Source organism: Pseudorasbora parva, chromosome 12, assembly GCF_024679245.1.
Source record: "Pseudorasbora parva isolate DD20220531a chromosome 12, ASM2467924v1, whole genome shotgun sequence".
Taxonomy (NCBI): Eukaryota; Metazoa; Chordata; class Actinopteri; order Cypriniformes; family Gobionidae; genus Pseudorasbora; species Pseudorasbora parva.
In genome coordinates, this window is record NC_090183.1 from 34227488 (window position 1) to 34243660 (window position 16173).

Consider the following 16173-nt stretch of genomic DNA (forward strand, 5'->3'; position numbering starts at 1 on the left):
TTTATCTTCTTGCTGTAGTTGAAGTTAAATTAAAATGTATTTTGTTTAACATAATTCAGTTTTTCAGAAATGAGTTTGATATTAAACAATTGGTGGTACCGCTGCAAACCCTCTGTTGAAGACCCCTGCTCTGTGTTATCATAAAAGCCCTCTGAGATCAAGCAGCCTACATGTAGTAAACTGTATTGCTAATATGACTGGCTTGCTATCTGCTGCCCTCGGTAATACATTTTTCATTCCCTCTGTAAGGCAGTGAGCTGAATGCTAATGCTGCTAGCGATTATATTGTGTTCTCAGTTGGAATAATCTATCTTGCTGCCTATAATCAACACAAAGGCCTCTAGTTATGCCTAAGAACTTGTATCCTGTCTTAGCATGAATTCGGCAAAACTGTGTAGCATAACAGGCTTTTAACACCTTTCGTTGGTCTTAATCTCTGTTGTGTGGCTGCTATTAGCCTTTAGATGAATGATTGCTTTCTACCTGCAGAAGGGAATCAGCCATATGTTTTACTTTGGATGATGGTGAAAGTTAGCCTAGAGGTAGTGGATTTTCCCAACTAAAATATGAAGTGTTTAAAGGGGTGATGAATTGAGAAATCAACTTTCCCTTGAGCTTTTGATATATAAGAAGTCATGGTAATATTAGAATATCCTTTAAGTTTCAGAGCTGTAAACTTCCTTGTTAGTCAAAGAAAAGCTGTTATAGACACCAGGCCCAGAAAGCGATTGTATGCTTCATCCTTACGTCATCGCACATCAAAACATGCCTCTACAGAATAATACACACATCTAAATTCAGTAGCCCCGTCCACCAACTCATGAAGCTGTTCTGATCGCTAGCCATCAGCAATAAACATGCCGAAGAAGATAGCAAGATACTGTGAAAGAACACAGTCGCTGCATAAGCTTCCTTTGGATGATAATATTAGGAATGTGTGATACTTCATTTATTTTTTATGAAGTTCTAGATCACATGGGAGACATGTACGCATGTTCGCTTTATTTCACTGCGGAATCGTTTGTAAACAAGTCTCAGGTCGAGCTGGATTTGCAGACATATTGAGATTAAAACACAATGCTGTGCCTTCTGTATTGGATCCGACAGGAATGGTGCAACACACTTATGTGAGTAAAATGTCTTTTTTATATATAATAGTAGTCCCGTGGCTATGTGTTTTTTTTTTTGCTATGTGCAGGCTGGTGAATCTCAAATAGTGAAATGCGTGCGCGTGTGTGTGTGTGTGTGTGCGCGCGCTCGCTTCTATCCACCGATTGGGCGGGCCAAGTAATATAGAAATAATATTCCAGTCAATCGCGGGTGGATGAGAAATAAATCATTGTTTTTGTTTGATAAAGACGTTTACTAGCCCTGGGATCGAGAGAATCATTCCGGTTGCTGCTTTTAAAACAATCCCTCCCTCATGTAAACTGAACTAACAGGGGAGCTGAAGCTCATTAAATATGCAAATATTATCCAATCCTAGTCATGGCTGTTTACTTCAGAGTCTCCAGTGCGACACGCCCATCAAAACCCAACGTTAAGAAGACAGCCTCAAAACCAGTGTAGAAAATACTTATTAGTAATTACTTATTATTTAAAAAAACACACAAACATCATTAGTTGGCCTCAGACAACAGTATAAAAAAAATAAAAAGCCAGTTCATGACACCTTAAGTTTCTGTGTACCTAGCACCATCAAGTGGGACTGCAGAAATAATGAAAGTTTCCCAGGTCAAACTAAAACATTTATCTACTAAACTCATTAAGTAATTGAGCCAATAGTTGTCTTGCTCAGCTCGCTCAAACAGAGCAATATTTATGCACCGCAGTGTATAACTCACTGTTTTTATACTGTTTCGTGCAGTATAACTTACATGACGCTGCATGAGCCCAGCCTGGGTTCAGGAGAGGAATCATGGGAGGCGAGCTCTGCTGAATTGGAGAGGAGGTGCAGGCTGGGCAGTGAGGTGACCAGTCTCTCCCACATCACTTCCATGGAGAAATGTGAAAATTACTTCAAACTATCATCCCCCGTCAGGTATGGATACACCATCATTCAAAAGTTTGGGGTCGGTAAGATTTTTCTGAAATGTTTTATTCAGCAGGAGTGCATTACATTGATCAAAAGTGAGAGTAAAGACATAGGGCCCTGTCATACACCTGGCGCCAGACGCGGCACAAGGTTTTTTTTTGCTGACGCAGTTACAATTTTTACAGGTTTTTTTTACAGTTACAACCCACGGTGTTTAAATAGCAAATGCATTTGAACCCATTTGTGCGCCATTGGCCGTGCTGGTTTAAAAAAGAGTCGTGTTCAGGCGCATAGTTGGTATATTGCTATTTTGAGGCTATATTGTTCCCAAGTGGCTAGTAATTTTGGTTGGTTGTAAACCGAGTTCTGGCTGTCTTTCTCTGCCTTTGAGAAAAGGAGAGCTCAAAAGAGCCGGTCTTGAATTCTCCTGTAATGACGTCATACCAGAAACGGTTACCTCCCTTTCCTCCACCCAGAGAATTTGGCACGCCCATTAGAGTCCTATATTTGTTTGTCCTTGAAAGATCGTCGCTTGTGAACAAGTGAAGCATGGCAGTTGCTCATTGTTTGGATGTACAGATGAAAACAGAAGTCTATTTTTAGTTATTTTCTCTGGAGAGCGATCAGAAAACACTATCTTTATAATGTCTGAAGCTGTCAATCACACATCCCGAGTATGCTCAACTACTCAGTGCTCAAAGGAAGTAGAAGACAGGGTCGGCGTGACTGGTACTCCTGTTTATTCAGAACTCTCAGATACAAACAAAATAAACTTGCACTCTCAACAACTCAGTAGAATATAACTTTCTCAGCTATCTTTATCATTTCTCTGGTCCATGAGGGCTCACAGTCCGCCACTCTGGCTGTCAGCGCTTGACCTCGCTATATCACGCCACCTCCGCACATACAGTAAACTAATACTCATTTAAAATGCAATGTTGTCAGCCAATCACAACAGTGGGTGTTCTCACTGAAGTCTCACAGCTGACACGAAACAGAGCATTCAAGCCAGAGGGCTAATAACAGTATAGAAAAAATGCCTTTATTTCTAAAGTATGATGTAAAAATTGTACTAAAAATATAAGTACACCTCAGGAAACATTATGAATATTAAAAAAAAATACACACCATGGGACCTTTAAAGAACAAGTTAGTAATATGTAGGCGGGTGCACAACTCGTGTACACTCTGCTTATTACACACACATGGGCTTCTAGTAGCACACACACATTTTTAAATATGAATAATTAAAGAATTAAACACATCCATTACTCATTAAGAGTATAGAGATTATTTTGAACTTTTGATTCATATTCCTATTAATTTTATATTAATCAAAGAATCCTGACAAGGACTTAGTCAGCATTTTAGAATGATTTCTGAAGGAGTATGTGTCCCTAAAGACGAGTAATGGTTGCTGAAAATTCAGCTTTGCCATCACAGGAATAAATTACATTTATTCAAATTGAAAATAGTCATTTTAAATAGCTTTTACTGTATTTTTGGTCAGATAAATGCAGCCTTTGTGAGCACTTTTTTTTTCAAAAAAGAAATCTTACAGACCCTGAATTAACTAAAGATAAACAAAGTTAACATGCTGCGTAGGAGGATAAGGCAGCTCTTTACTGTAGCTCTATAATTCAAAAACCTCTCTGAAAATGTCTGTCTGACTCTGGGACATTAACTGCATTTGTGTTGCTAAGTAAATGTCATAAATGCCTACGTTTGCTTTTACAGAAATTGCTTAAGGACAATAAAAATCATCACCATCTTCATCGTTGTTGTTCTCTGTTCAGTAAGTTATTCAGACCTGATCAACGTTTTCTTTTCTTATATAGAATAAAATGAACTTAAGAAGATTCTATTACTTGCATAGCTAAATGTTATTTGTCTGCCTTTCGTGACACTCTAAATAACTATATTTACTTGAATCATCAGCTGTTTTTCAGTATGTATCCTGACAGGGAGAGCCCCTGGAGGATGCTGGCAGTCTCATCTACTGAGAGCTTCTGTATCCTTACCATTTGTGTGCTTTAGAGAATCTGCATTGTTTGGGTTTGCTTTGACCAGATAAATAAAAATCACTAATGCACAAGTCAAATATTGTGATGATGCGTGTCACTGCGCTAACTCCTCAGACCATGCAGGGATTTTATATTTGGTTCGGAGATTGCACTGAAGGGCTGCACTAATTCATTTCCGTTTCTGTGACAATCTCACCATCTGCTATTTACAGCGGCCTGTGTCATGGTAACAGTCTTGCCTATGACTTCGTGCATAACAACAGATCTGCCTGATACTTGCGGCAATCTGTGAGTCCTGCAGAGCCGTAGAGATGGATGTGAAGAGTGAACAATGCACTGAAGTGCTGCAAAGTACCTTCTGCTGGTGGGAGGGGATTTTCTGTCCAAAATGAAACGATGGCCAGCTGACATCTGTTTGCGAAACTCTTCCAGAACACTTAGGTTAACGCTTGATGTATATTTTGTGTTGTTTATTTTCACTTGTATCCCTAGTCCATGGAAGTTTTCCTTAACCTAACTAAACACTATAGCCACAAATCTTACAGATTTTCGTGACAACTCCCTGCTGAAACTGCAGGTTGGTGGGCCGTTTTTGGGAGGGATGGAGGCAGTACAAGAGGCCCAGGAGTATATTCTGATCCAAGTGGAGCAGACTGTGGAGGCGGGATCTCGTCGGAGAAGAGCTCAGCAGGTTAGAGTTGTTTTAACACCGCTGAAACTGAACAATAATGTGCTTTATCCTACCAGCAGAATAAACTAATATTAAGTATAGTCAATATGATGCCCTTCACATGCGGTTACTATATGCACATTCCAAAGAAACAAGCGATGTAATCATATGCATATGTAAAATAATGTAATCATCAACATTAAACAGCATATAAATCAAAACTGATAATGTTACTGAATGAAATGTTGACCCAGGACGAGCTATATGTGCAAGCTTTGTGGGATTTGATGGACTCGATCTACTCCATCTATGCTTTGTTCATCTTTCTGAATCTGTTCTTGTTGTAGTCTTTGACAGAAACACAATTTTTGGAAAGGGCCACCTTGAATAAATTATAATAAAAAAAAGCTGTCGGGGAGAGAGTTAATAATTTGAAAACCATTTAACTATTTTAATGAGACATTTAGCTTAAAATGTGTATTTATGCTTTAGTTTGGTCAAAAATACGGAAAACATATATAAATAAGAATATATATATATATATATATATATATATATATATATATATATATATATATATATATATATATATATATATATATATATAATTATTAATTATAATTATTACAATATTACAGTTTTAAGATACTGTTTTCTATTTTAGTATGGTTTAAAATTCTAAAATTTAGAATTTATTCCAGTGTTGACAAAGTTTTTAGCAGCCATTACTTTAGTCTGCAGTGTCACATGACCCGCAATCATTTTAATATACTTGTACTATATATAATAAATCAATATAATACAGTACTATGTATATATATAAAAATCTGGTGCTCTATGAACATTTCATATTATTACCAATGTTGAAAACAGTTCAAAACAGTGCTGCTTAATATTTATGTGGAAGCATTTTTTTTTTTTCTGGATTTTTTTAATAAATAGAGAGTTCAAAAGAACAGCATAAAAGTAATTTCTTAAAAGCAAAAAAAAACTCCAAACCATTGAATAATATAATATAATATACATAATTCATAAAATGTAATCTTTAAAATATGCATAAAAATATGTCTTCAAAATCAATTTCACTGATGGTTTAGTGTTATGTATTATGTTGATTATTATATTGATATATTGCTATATTATTATATTGTATTATATAATGTAAAGGCATTTTAAGGTGTCATCAAATACTTTTGGAGGCTTTTTTTTATATAACATATAAATAGCACATATTTTATTTTCTAAAATAGTCTTTATGGACATATTCTAAACATTCACAATATAAAAACTGTAAGATTTTTCCAACAGGTGCTTTATAACTGGACTATACCATTGCATTCCCAACGAAGTGACCAGATTCTGAGAACAAGGACATTCGAAATGGTTAGCAGGTAAGATTACACATTTCTCATCAGCCAGAACATTAGATCAGGACAATTCCTCTAATGAACAAGCCAGGACCAAATGCAAAGACATTTCATGTTATACAATGCACATTATCTGCTGAATATTAAAAAACATAGAATAATCTTGTTAAACAACTATCAGATTTGAAGAGTGTTAATAGTTTAGTAAATGTAATCATGTGGTAATGTGGGTTTTGCAGTAGTTCCTGTCATGGTAAGTGCTTTAATGTGTCTCCACCTCTGTAATCTGTCCCCTTCTCTTCCCCTCAAGCGGTCCTATTCTGATCAGTGTGCAGGCCTTTCTGTTAGACAGTCAGGTGGTCCCTCTGTCCATGACTCACCAGTCGCTCTATGTAACCGTGGAAACACAGGTGCTTATCGCTGGATTGATCCTGACAGGAGTCTATGTGCTCATCATCTTTGAGGTAAAATATGAGGGATCAGTGTGAAGACATTATTTTCACACTGCAAGATAATCTATTCAATGGTCTTTCATGACTCATCCCATATTTCATCCCCTTAATCTCGGCTGTTTTGCCACACTGACTGAGATTTGTATGTACATGTCTGTAGTCTTTTGTACCTTCTCATGAAGAGTAGATGTTACGGTGGGTAAAAGCATTTCTTGCAGATCCAGCACTATACTGATATGTCCTTACCAGTGACTATTCATAAACAGAAGTTTTTATCTGTACCGCTGTTGAGCACTAGAGGTCACTGGGCTCTTCTAAAGTTAACAGGAAAAGTTTTCTACTGGTTTACACAAACTGTGATTTCACAGAAGTATGTTGGATTTTTGAAATTTCTGAAACCCATTTATAATTCAAAAAGTGGATTTAGCAAAGTGGAAATAATATGTGAACAACACTGGTGTAGAATAACCCAGCCCTGGTTGTAGCATGCTGTCTTTCCTGAAGACATAAATGTAATTAAGAAGGGAGTCTCCTCTTGGGTCCCCCTGGTGCCACACTTTCTCGCAAACTCTAAAAAGTGTGCACCACAGGGAGAAGTTGTTCAAAATGTGGAGGAGTGTTTTGCTCTTATATTCTGTAATAATCTATACCCCGAAGAACTGTTCACACTAAAACGGATATATAGTGACAAAAAAAATAAAAAATGGAAATGATTAATTTTAATTAGGCCTTTGTGAGAATGCTAATGGAGACGTTGGGGGCCCATGCTTCCGCTTCTAACTGAACACTATGTTAATACTGCTGCTTCATAAAATATGGCTACACTGCCATCAAGATGCTTAGAAATATATACATTGTTTTTCAAAATTAAACTAATGACTGAATTTTATGCTAATTCAGTGAGTTATCATAATTTTATTTATTGTGCTTTTAAAACAGTTACTTTGGGTAAGCACTTTGAGGTCACAAGCTCATCTCAATTAGAACATCTTTGAGAAGATTACCGGTGAAGTTTATCAGATAATCACATTGTTGAAGACTATATTAATTATATTATATTATATTATATTATATTATATTATATTATATTATATTATATTATATTATATTATATTATATTATATTATATTATATTATATTATATTAATTATATTATATTATATTATATTATATTATATTATATTATATATTATTTTATATTTTTATATATATATATATGCAATTACTCGATTAATTGATTATATGATGTATTATATTATATAATCTTTAAAATATATAAAAATATGTCTTTAAAATCATTTTTACTTGATGGTTTAGAGTTATGTATTATTATGTTGTTTATTATATTGATATAGTTTTATATTATTATATTGTATTATATCATGAACAGGCATTTTAAGGTGTCACCAAATACTTTTGGAGGCTTTTTTTATATGAATTATTATATTATATTATATTATATTATATTATATTATATTATATTATATTATATTATATTATATTATATTATATTATATTATATTATATTATTATATTATGTTATTTTATATTACAATTGGTACGCTGGCCATTTAAAAATATTAAGCAAAATTATTACCCCTTAATATTAACTTCAGTCAACTCTAATCTGTATATCAACTCAAAGATCTAGTTCTCAGGATTTTTAGAAATCATAAAAAAGAAAACACGACTGTGTAGTCTGTTTTTCTGTAATGATGACTGCCTCAAAAGACACAGCAAGACATCTCATTAAAGTAACATAACACCTAAACAGCAAAACTTGCTCACATGGTCTGTCTTTTTCTACATGTATCTATGTTCAGTTATACTTCTGTATCTTTTTGATCTTTATTTTTCATACTAGGAAGCATAGTCACAATAACCCAGTCCATTTATAATTCAAATATATTTCTGCTTCTCATTTATTGATCTGAATGGCAAATGATATAGCACACATGTATGTGTGTGTGCCAGATGGAAGGGGCAGCTGCCCAGATTGTGCCCTCATAATCAGCTTTTAATAGACTGCTGAATCAAATGATATAATAATACAGTACTTGGCATTGAACTTCAAAAGTCTTGGACCGCAAGTGAAAATGCTCTTATTTAGAATTTTTAAAATGTGCTGCATTGTTTTATAATTACATTAGAAAACATTATAGCAATATGAGTGAAATTACTCTCAGAATGTCTTTCTATTTGGTTTGACCCACCTTTGCAGAACTTACGTTTTTAGTTTGTGTTATCAGCCATTATTTGAGCTTTTCAAAAGAGAGTATTGTCAATAGAAGCAAGAATATCTCTATACCTTTTGTACACTGGAGTTTACATGATCAGTGTCACAATTCTGCCACTCTTGATTAGGGAAGAAGTATTAGTGCAGAACCGTAAATATTTCTTGTTCATTTTATGCCATGCATGACATTGTGACAATTCTGTGGTCTCAGAATTTAGGACCCCGGCCCATTGTAAATGAGGAAGCATTTGTTGTATTGACCCGGGTCTGTTCTTCCTATCTGCATTGCACAGCAGCTTGGTGATAATCCTCAGAGCTGATCTAGAAGCAGCACTCTGAACTACTTTGATTAAAAGGGCTCAGATGGTGAGTTTCATCAGCAGCCCTGATAGCTAAAACTCATTTACCCCAAGAGAGGGCAAAACCTGAGATATATAATAGTATGATGTGCTTATAAATATTAATATGCCTTAAAAGATTCATGAATAATGTATTTTTTACAATCTAATTGCAGATATCATGTAAACATTTTAATAATGGCTGATATATTATTCCTAAATTAGACTAGAGCAGCAGTTTCTCAGTAAATGGGGGACTTTGGGTTTAAAACTAACATTGCATCTCACACAGGCACATTTTGACATTTAATTTAGCCATAAGCTGTTTCTTGGCTTATAATTAAGATTAATTGGTTTAAATCACAAAACAGAGAACATTAGTCTCAGAGGATACTTTCTTATGCAAAGCAACATAATGTATATCCATGTTGCTGATTAATTCTGCTCAGAAAGCCGTGTTCAACCATTTATCTTAATGACCTGTTTTAGACTTACAATCACAACATTGCACCAAGTGTTCCTCCCCCTCAGGGAAGTCGTCGGACTGACACAGATTACTTGCTCTTTCGAGACTGGAGTCATTAACTGTTAGCCTGCATGTTATGTACTCATCGTCCTTTTTTCGCTCTTCTAGCTGATTACACATTCTTGTAACGACTGCTCCATCTTGCCGCATGACACCGAAAGAGGTGCATCAGACAAAGCTTGATTCAGGTGTCCCAGTCAAGTGCTCTCACCAAGAAAACAGATGCTGATATCTGATAATGCACTTTAAAGCGGCGCTTTTAGTCCAGAAGGTGATTGAAGAGCAGAAAATCAGAAGATGCTGTCACATATCACTGTGGATTGGAATTTATCATTGATTATAAGAGATGGACAAAATGGTCAGAATGAATCTATTGTAAGAAATGAGGTGGATCAAAAAGCAAACGAACATAAATGAAGTGTGGGGAAGAGGGGTGTTTGGCATTTTAAATCAACAATTTTGTTCGGCTGTCCAAAGTCTGATGTACTACATATTTAGTAGTGTTTGCTAAGGCAAGCGTTGTTTTACTGTTGCAGGCGTGGAGGGTTAGGGATTTGAACAAACACCTAATCTAAATTATTACATTTTTTGCTTGTTTAAATGAGTTGTGAAAAAAACGCAGGCTTGGCAACACAGTGCAGTTGAACTATGCTGACATTTGACAATGCGACGCTTCGTTGCTCTGATTGGTTGTTGGTCTATTCAATCAAGGTCTTTCCTGGTTGGGTTGAAGACTCATATTCTGACTAGAATGGAGTATGACCACATCAGGCTAATGATTTTTGCCTGTGGGTGATAAAACAGGAAGAAAACCACAATGATTTATATTTAAAGAGAATGTAATTGAGAGACTTTGGGGTGAGATCTTTGAACATCCTAGTAACCATAACATGCTTAAAAGCAATATGCTTAAGAACACCTTGGCAACCATTCTAGCATTGTGCATAGGCGAGCACAAATCTAGCTTGTGGTACATTGTGGCATTTTTAATCCGTAGGCTTTCATATGTAGTTGACCCATCCTTTGCAGCTATAACAGCTTCAACTCTTCTGGGAAGGCTTTACACATGGTTTAGGAGTGTGTTTAAGGGAATTTTTGACCATTTTTCTAGAAGTGTTTTTTTTTTTAGGTCAGGCCCTGATGTTGAACGAGAAGGCCTGGCTCGCAGTCTCCGCTCAGCTAGGTTTGAGGTCATGTCTTTATAAACCTTCCTTTGTGCACTGGTGCTTAGTCATGTTGGAAAAGGAAGGGGCCATCCCTACACTGTTTCCACATGAAATTGTCCAAAATGTCTTGGTTACTTTCACCAGAACTGTGGGGACAACCCCAACCACTGAAAAACAACCCCACAACCCCTCCACCAAACCTTAAAGGCCCACTGAAGTGCTTTGAAACGCATTATTCAATGTGTTGACGTAATTTCCCCTGAAACGGCTCCAGCTGTTAGCAGCTCCTCCCCTTTTTTGAAACAGCCAATAGCGTTTCGTTAATATACAGTTTGACTAGAGCGCAAGAGCGGACCTTTCTCTGTTTGGTAAAGCCAGTTTCCTCTAACACTGTTTACCATCATAATCTCCTCCATATCGGTTTTGAAATGCAGCATTCTGTGCAGAATTCAAATGGGTCGATAGGTTTGTTGTCTGTGCCGACTCGCGCATATGATCCGCGCTGCGCTCTCGTGTCTGTAGTCTAAATTTAGACCAGAGCCGTTGGGGTGTGTGCGCTATTGCGGTGTGAGAAACTAACGTGAAAACAAACTTTATTCGCCTCAAATGAAAGCATATTTACACTGAATCATTTCCTATCACATATATATATAGTGTACTATGTGCCTTTCACCATGTAGAAATTAGTAAATGTGTGTAAACAACTGACCGATTTCAGCTGCAGCTTCAGCAGTGGGGGCGGCTTTAGATTCTAGAGAGCATTTTGATGGGACAGAAGATTTGAGAAAGTGAATGATGCCGACATCTGCGATGATGTCACCAAAATCTGATAATTTTAAAGGAAGTGGGAGACTGTAACTTTTGAATGCTTTTATCTCATAAATGCAAATGTTGTCATAGTTTTGGAACATACCAGCTTATTCATAACTTTAAGGCCAACACAGTCATACTAAAAGCTAAAAAATAATAATTTTGATTTCAGTGGACCTTAAAATTGGTACATTGCAGTCAGGCAAGTAGCCTACCATTCTCCTGGCAACCACCAAAACCCATGAGCTAATATAAAGGCCACACAAAGTTTGGAGTTCTGTAGCTATAGACTCTGCAGAAAGTTGGCAACTTCTGCGCACTGTTCGCCTCAGCTTGTGCTGACCCCAATTGTTGTTGACAATTGCTTCCACTTTGTTATAATACCATTAACAGTTGATTGAGGAATATTTAGCAGTGAGGACATTTCATGAAACACATGACATTACGGTACCAGGCTTGAATTCACTGAGATCCTGAGAGCAACCAATTGTTTTACAAATGTTTATTGAAGCAGTCTGCATGTCTAGGTGATTTTATACACCTGTGGCCATGGAAGTGAATTGGAACACCTGAATTCAATGATTTGGAGGGGTTTCCCAATACTTGGCAATATAGTGTAGCAAAAAAAAGCTGTTGCGTTATTACTGTACTGACATTTTTTTAATGTACCTTATTTAATTTTTTGTTTTGTTTTGTTTTCTGTGTCTGCAGATTGTTCACCGCACTCTAGCTGCAATGTTAGGATCGTTGGCTGCTCTGGCAGCGCTGGCTTTCATTGGAGATGTAAGTTTTGGTTTTAGAGGATGTTATTTATTCTATTCAGATGAAGATTGCTTACATTGTGTCAAGAGTTGGACTCATTAATTTTTAGAACTGCTGTGATGGTCTTTAGTTTTATTAGCTTAAAATATGAGAGCACAGCAACATTCTTTCATGTGCAGAAGTCTGCATGACATATATATATATATATATAGAGAGAGAGAGAGAGAGAGAGAGAGAGAGAGAGAGAGAGAGAGAGAGAGAGAGAGAGAGAGAGAGAGAGAGAGAGAGAGAGAGAGAGAGAGAGAGAGAGAGAGAGAGAGAGAGAGAGAGAGAGAGAGAGAGAGAGAGAGAGAGAGAGAGAGAGAGAGAGAGAGAGAGAGAGAGAGCAACAACTTTTTTATACAATTAAGTAAATCAGACTGGGCAATTTCACATAAATTTCACAAATGGGATTTCGGCAGTAATTGCACTAATTTACTCTAATGTGAAACGTAAGATTGTGAATAATTTAAATCTTGACTTTCTTTCTCCTGCTCTACGAATTAGTTATTGTATTACAGACATTGGAGATAAGTATATTATTTGAACTCAAGTCAAATTACTCAGTGCACTTCTGTCTGTTTGATAGATGGAATGCCCTTTAAAAAGACTCAAAGCTCTGTAGTCTGTTTTTTATTTATTTTATTTTTTTATACAAAAAACTCAATGAACTTTAGACTTGGTTGGTTGGTAAATACTCAAGTAATCATCAGAATACAGTATGTAGGCCACTGCACACATACACAAAAAAGTGCTTACTGCAGTTTCACATTTCAAGTTGATTAAACTTAAAAATGTAAAGGCAGTAGAAATACTTACTTTTTTAAGTTAAAACCACAATATGTATTAGTCAACATGAATGTGAAATTGTAATAATTGACAACTTGAATTAATTGCAGCAATATTTTTTTTCCCATGATGGATGCAGCATTACAGTATTTTCAATAAAAAAGTTGCAGGACAAGTGAACACATCACTCCAATCTTGAAGTCCTTGCACTGGCTCCCGGTCAGGTTTTGCTTAGATTTTAAAATGTTCATGCTTCCCTACAAGGCCTTGCCTGGTATAGCGCCACAATATCAGTCTGAACTTTTAAAGGGTTAGTTCACCCCAAAAAAATGAAAATTCTGTAATTAATTTTTCACCCTCATGTCGTTCCAAACCTGATATTTTCAAATATATTATATTTCCGATAGTGAGATATTTTCAAAGATATTTATGAAGTGATATTTACTTTTTGTGTGCCAAACCCCTCAAAAATAATGACTTTATTCAACAATCTCTTCTTGTCTGTTCCAGTCTCCTACGCTGTTGACATAGTTAATACAGTGCAGCGCTTTCGAAGTGCTACATCACAAAGCCGGCTTACCATTGGCCGATGCTGTTCACATGAGCATACGCATGGGTGTGAGGCTGTCGATGCTGGAGCTAGCCGATGGTGAGCCGCCATTCTGCTGTAGAACTCGGAAGTGCTGCACTGTTTACACTACGTCAACAGCATAGGAGACGAAAAGAGATGTTGAATAAAGTTAGGCTGGACCACTGGAGTCACATGGACTATTTTAACAATGTCTTTACTACCTTTCTGTACCTTGAAAGTGTTAATTAACTTACTGTCTATGGAGAGTTTAGAGAGCTCTCGGATTTCATCAAAAATATATTATGTGTTCCGAAGATGAACGAAGGTGTTGCGGGTTTGAAACAACATGGGAGTGAGTAATTAATGACAGAAATTTTCATTTTTGGGTGAACTGACCCTTTAACTCTGATGAAATATCTGCTCTTGCAATTCCGCTTTTTAAATGTTCTTTCAACTTTTTTACGATCTATGGGTTGGCCAGGCTTTTTCTTCATTGGCTCTTAAACTTCCCACTGAGATTAGGCATATTGAATCTTTTTTTCGTTTTTAAATCTTCCCATATAACTTATTTTTTTCAGGCTAAATTTGTTTTTGTCTTTTCGATGTTCTATGTGTTTCATATTTCTTCTTATTTCATTGTATTTTATTTGTATGTTCTTGTAAAGCGCTTTGAGATGCCTAGAACCTAGTTACTGTAAGTGTGGAATGTTAAAATGCTCCTCTGTATCTGAGATGAGCTTCTCATCGCTTTGTCTCTTGACTGTAGAGACCGAGCCTGATGACTGTTGTGGAATGGATTGACTATGAGACGCTTGCCTTGCTTTTTGGAATGGTAAGTATAATTCTAACAGGGCTATAGGAGCTCTCTTACAGCTTTTTTACTCAATCAACCTGAGTAGCAAGGTTCCAGCCGAATGTATTAAATATAAAGTCAAAGAAGGGATTTTTTAAAATTCAAATCAGTGCACCGTTTGTGCTATAAACATGAATGATACATCAAATCATGTGACTTGCTGAGAAGGAGTGTGCTGTTACTCAGATGTAAGTTAACATCTGACTTTGTCCTGGTGTATGATAAAATGGGCAAAAACTATCATTGATGGAATTATCTAAGCTAAATCAAGCAATCAGAATATCTTTTAAAAGTACTCAGAACTACCCAGAACACCCTAGAAACCACAAATCAACACATTAAAACCACATATAACATCTTAGCGATTGACACATATCAACCACTACCATATTTTCTTTAGAAAAAGAATCTTAGTTATTTAACTCTTTCAGATAGCATTAGAACCTGGTCTCTGATGTAATGAGATGCTGTTTGAGAATGATGTCCTGCTAAGTGCTTGACAAGCCCCTAATCCAACCCCTAACCTGAACCCATATCAGCCTCTCAGGCTGCTAACCTGACAGGCACTTAGTGGGGCACCTTTCTTTAATATGCTGTTAACCTAGTGCTTATTTTAGAAAAAATCTTTAGGGATCATTTATGGTGTTTCGTTGCATTGCTCTTGCTTTGCAGCAGCTACACAGCAGCACACACAGTTGATTTTAGAACATGTAAAATGTTTGTTAGGTATGGCATGGTTGTCTGCATATGACATTAGCCCATATTTGAAATGGTAGTGCAAAAAATACGAATACACATTAAAAACACACAGCCTCTCTAATATTATTGCTAAAGTGCCACCCTTTTCAAGATCTCTGTTTGTTCAGCTGCTGTCTCCATGGAAACAAATACGTTCAATCAGCCCTCATCCAAAAGACTACATGTAGGAGTATGTGAGGAAAGGCATAAAAGAAAATCAGAGACTGATGATAGAAAATTAATCACAGCATCTGTCAATTTTAAAGACTGACTATGCAATGTTAGCTTTAATAAACTCAGAAATATTAATGTTTCTCTTTATTGATATTCTATATTTAAAGGATGTCTGTTTCTGTGTCTGAGGCACCAAAAAAAAAAAAAAAAAACGGAGAGATATGTGGCATGAAATTGAGTGAGAGACCGTGTGTGTGGTATTTGAGACATAATGTGATTTTATAGCAACACATGTGGCAGTAAGCACTAAAAATAGAAAGCATGAAATGTTCAAGTCTCATAACCCTTAGTATTTACTTTCAGATGATACTGGTGGCAATATTCTCTGAGACTGGTTTCTTTGATTACTGTGCAGTCAAGGTGAGTTTTCTCAATCTTTTTGTTGCAAATGCTTGTTTGTCATTTGTTATGCAGATGTCTGCATGTGTGCTTAAGCAAGTTACAATTTCTTGTGCACTCTAAAAAAATGCAGGGTTGTTTCAACAATAGACTGTGTAAAAGATGGAGGATGCCCCTTTACTGTCTTCTATTGGAAAAAAGTGGAGTCGCCAACGTCCAAATAT

The 16173-nt window shown here is 36.2% G+C and overlaps 1 protein-coding gene across 2 annotated transcripts in view; it reads left to right on the forward strand.

The window, feature by feature from the left end:
* Nucleotides 1–16173, forward strand: part of oca2 (oculocutaneous albinism II) — a 118629-nt gene that overhangs the window by 23707 nt on the left and 78749 nt on the right. For both annotated transcript variants that reach the window (XM_067458455.1, XM_067458454.1), the window contains 9 exons: nucleotides 1868–2041; nucleotides 3773–3830; nucleotides 3974–4046; nucleotides 4590–4750; nucleotides 6038–6120; nucleotides 6407–6560; nucleotides 12336–12407; nucleotides 14552–14617; nucleotides 15914–15970. In XM_067458455.1, the coding sequence (XP_067314556.1) occupies nucleotides 1868–2041; nucleotides 3773–3830; nucleotides 3974–4046; nucleotides 4590–4750; nucleotides 6038–6120; nucleotides 6407–6560; nucleotides 12336–12407; nucleotides 14552–14617; nucleotides 15914–15970 (898 nt within the window). The remainder of the gene's footprint in view (nucleotides 1–1867; nucleotides 2042–3772; nucleotides 3831–3973; nucleotides 4047–4589; nucleotides 4751–6037; nucleotides 6121–6406; nucleotides 6561–12335; nucleotides 12408–14551; nucleotides 14618–15913; nucleotides 15971–16173) is intronic.